The sequence below is a fragment of the Alligator sinensis genome, unplaced genomic scaffold, assembly GCF_000455745.1.
Source record: "Alligator sinensis unplaced genomic scaffold, ASM45574v1 scaffold137_1, whole genome shotgun sequence".
NCBI lineage: Eukaryota > Metazoa > Chordata > Crocodylia > Alligatoridae > Alligator > Alligator sinensis.
In genome coordinates, this window is record NW_005842545.1 from 953,171 (window position 1) to 954,785 (window position 1,615).

Below are 1,615 nucleotides of genomic sequence, written 5' to 3' on the forward strand. Positions count from 1 at the left end.
AGAGGCACCTATCCTCCTGGGTTCTTTCAGAGTTCAGGGAATTGCGGGGTGGAGGGGTGAGAGGAGTTCAGATACTGGGGTTCAACTACCCCCACCCCTCCCCAGCCCTGCTGTACTGAATAAACATGCTGTACCCAATAGGGTGTTGTGGGGGGGGGGCCTCTTCTGGTCTTCCCTCCCCAGGGCTGGAAAAGGGGCTTTTGACTGCATCATTACACCCAGCTGCTGCCCCATCTCAGAGCTGGGTGCATCTTGGTTCTTGTCAATGCTGCTAGATGAGGCTGTCCTGTCCCAGAAGCAGGTGCATCCCAGTCCAGGGGGAGGCTTTTGTACCCAGATACCTCTGCCCTAGAGCTGGGTCCACTATGGTATCCTTCACACCATATTATAGTGGGCTGTTTCTAACCTGACCCATGCTGGAGCTGGTTGCAGCTGAGCTCTCCTGGCTTTATTGTACCCTGCTGTGCTCAGCTACCCCTGACCTGGGTATAACCTAGTGTTCCTGGTGTTCTGTTATACATGGCTGTCTTACCTGTTGCATCCCAGAGCTGGCTGCAGCTGAGCACTTCCCAGGTGCTGTTATGACCAGCCATCCACCCCCAACAGAAGGGCACATCTGTGTCCCTTGTGGGCAGTATTAGGTACACTCCAGAGGTGGGCACATCTAATCCGTCCTGGGTATTGTTACACCCAGCCACTCCTTGGCTGCCCCACCCCACAGCAAGGCCGTTAAACCATATATTGTACCCTAGACATGACTGAACATCGATATTTAGTTGTTCCCCAGGGCTGGGTGCATCCCAGCCATCCCTAGATGCAGCCGCAGGACACAGCCTATTAGAAAAGCACTCCCTGGCAGGTTTATTCATCAGCATCTGGATAACTTCCCATGTACAAAACTGGAGGGTGAGACTGAGGGGGTGGAGCCAGCCCCTCCCCCTCATGTCCCTGCCCCCCCATTCTCGGGGGAGGGGAAGTGGCTGGGTTTGCTGTCTGCTGCAGCCAGAGGCGTTACCACGAGCTGAACAGTAACATAAAAGGGGAGGGGCTTATATAAAATGAAGTGAGGGTTAAAGACAGGCAGGCCCTGGCTTGGCTCCCTTGCTGGCAAGCCCCGCCCCCTAATGGAGGAAGAGACGGGTGGGACTAAAACGGAAGGGTGGGCTCTGCTAACATGACTGGGAGGGAAGGGCTGAGAGGAGAGTTATGGAGACGGTGGGGCCTTCTTAAAGGAACAGCTTCCTAGAAGTGGGTGGGGCCGGCCTCCCTTAAAGCTGGGGGTTAGGAACTGCCTCGCAGAGGCAGTAGTCTCCCCCCCCACCTCTTTCAGTGGGCAGCACCTGTTTTAAAGGGGCAGACCTGCCCTTAAAGGTGCAAAATCTCTCCTGGAGGGTAGAATCTGCCTTAAAGCAGTGAAACCAGCCTCAGAAAGGATGGGGCTTGCCTTGAAAGGCACCACCTCCCTGAAAGGGGGCAAGGCCTGCCTTTAAGTGGGAAACCTCCAACCCTCCCCTCCTTTCACCCTCATGACTCGTCCTCCATGCTGAAGCTGCTGCGACGGCTGGAGCCCTTGGAGGCACCGGGGGAAACGGCCGAGAGCAGGGGGTCGCCGGTG

At 56.2% G+C, this 1,615-nt stretch overlaps 1 protein-coding gene across 1 annotated transcript in view; it reads right to left on the reverse strand.

The window, feature by feature from the left end:
• Positions 1–1,173: 1,173 nt before the first annotated feature.
• The window catches only part of LOC102373591 (transcription factor E3), an 8,263-nt gene continuing 7,821 nt past the window's right edge, over positions 1,174–1,615 (reverse strand). The window contains 1 exon segment of the mRNA XM_025213730.1: positions 1,174–1,615. This exon segment is cut by the window's right edge and continues 16 nt beyond it. Coding sequence (XP_025069515.1) covers positions 1,525–1,615 — 91 coding nt within the window. The 3' untranslated portion in view covers positions 1,174–1,524.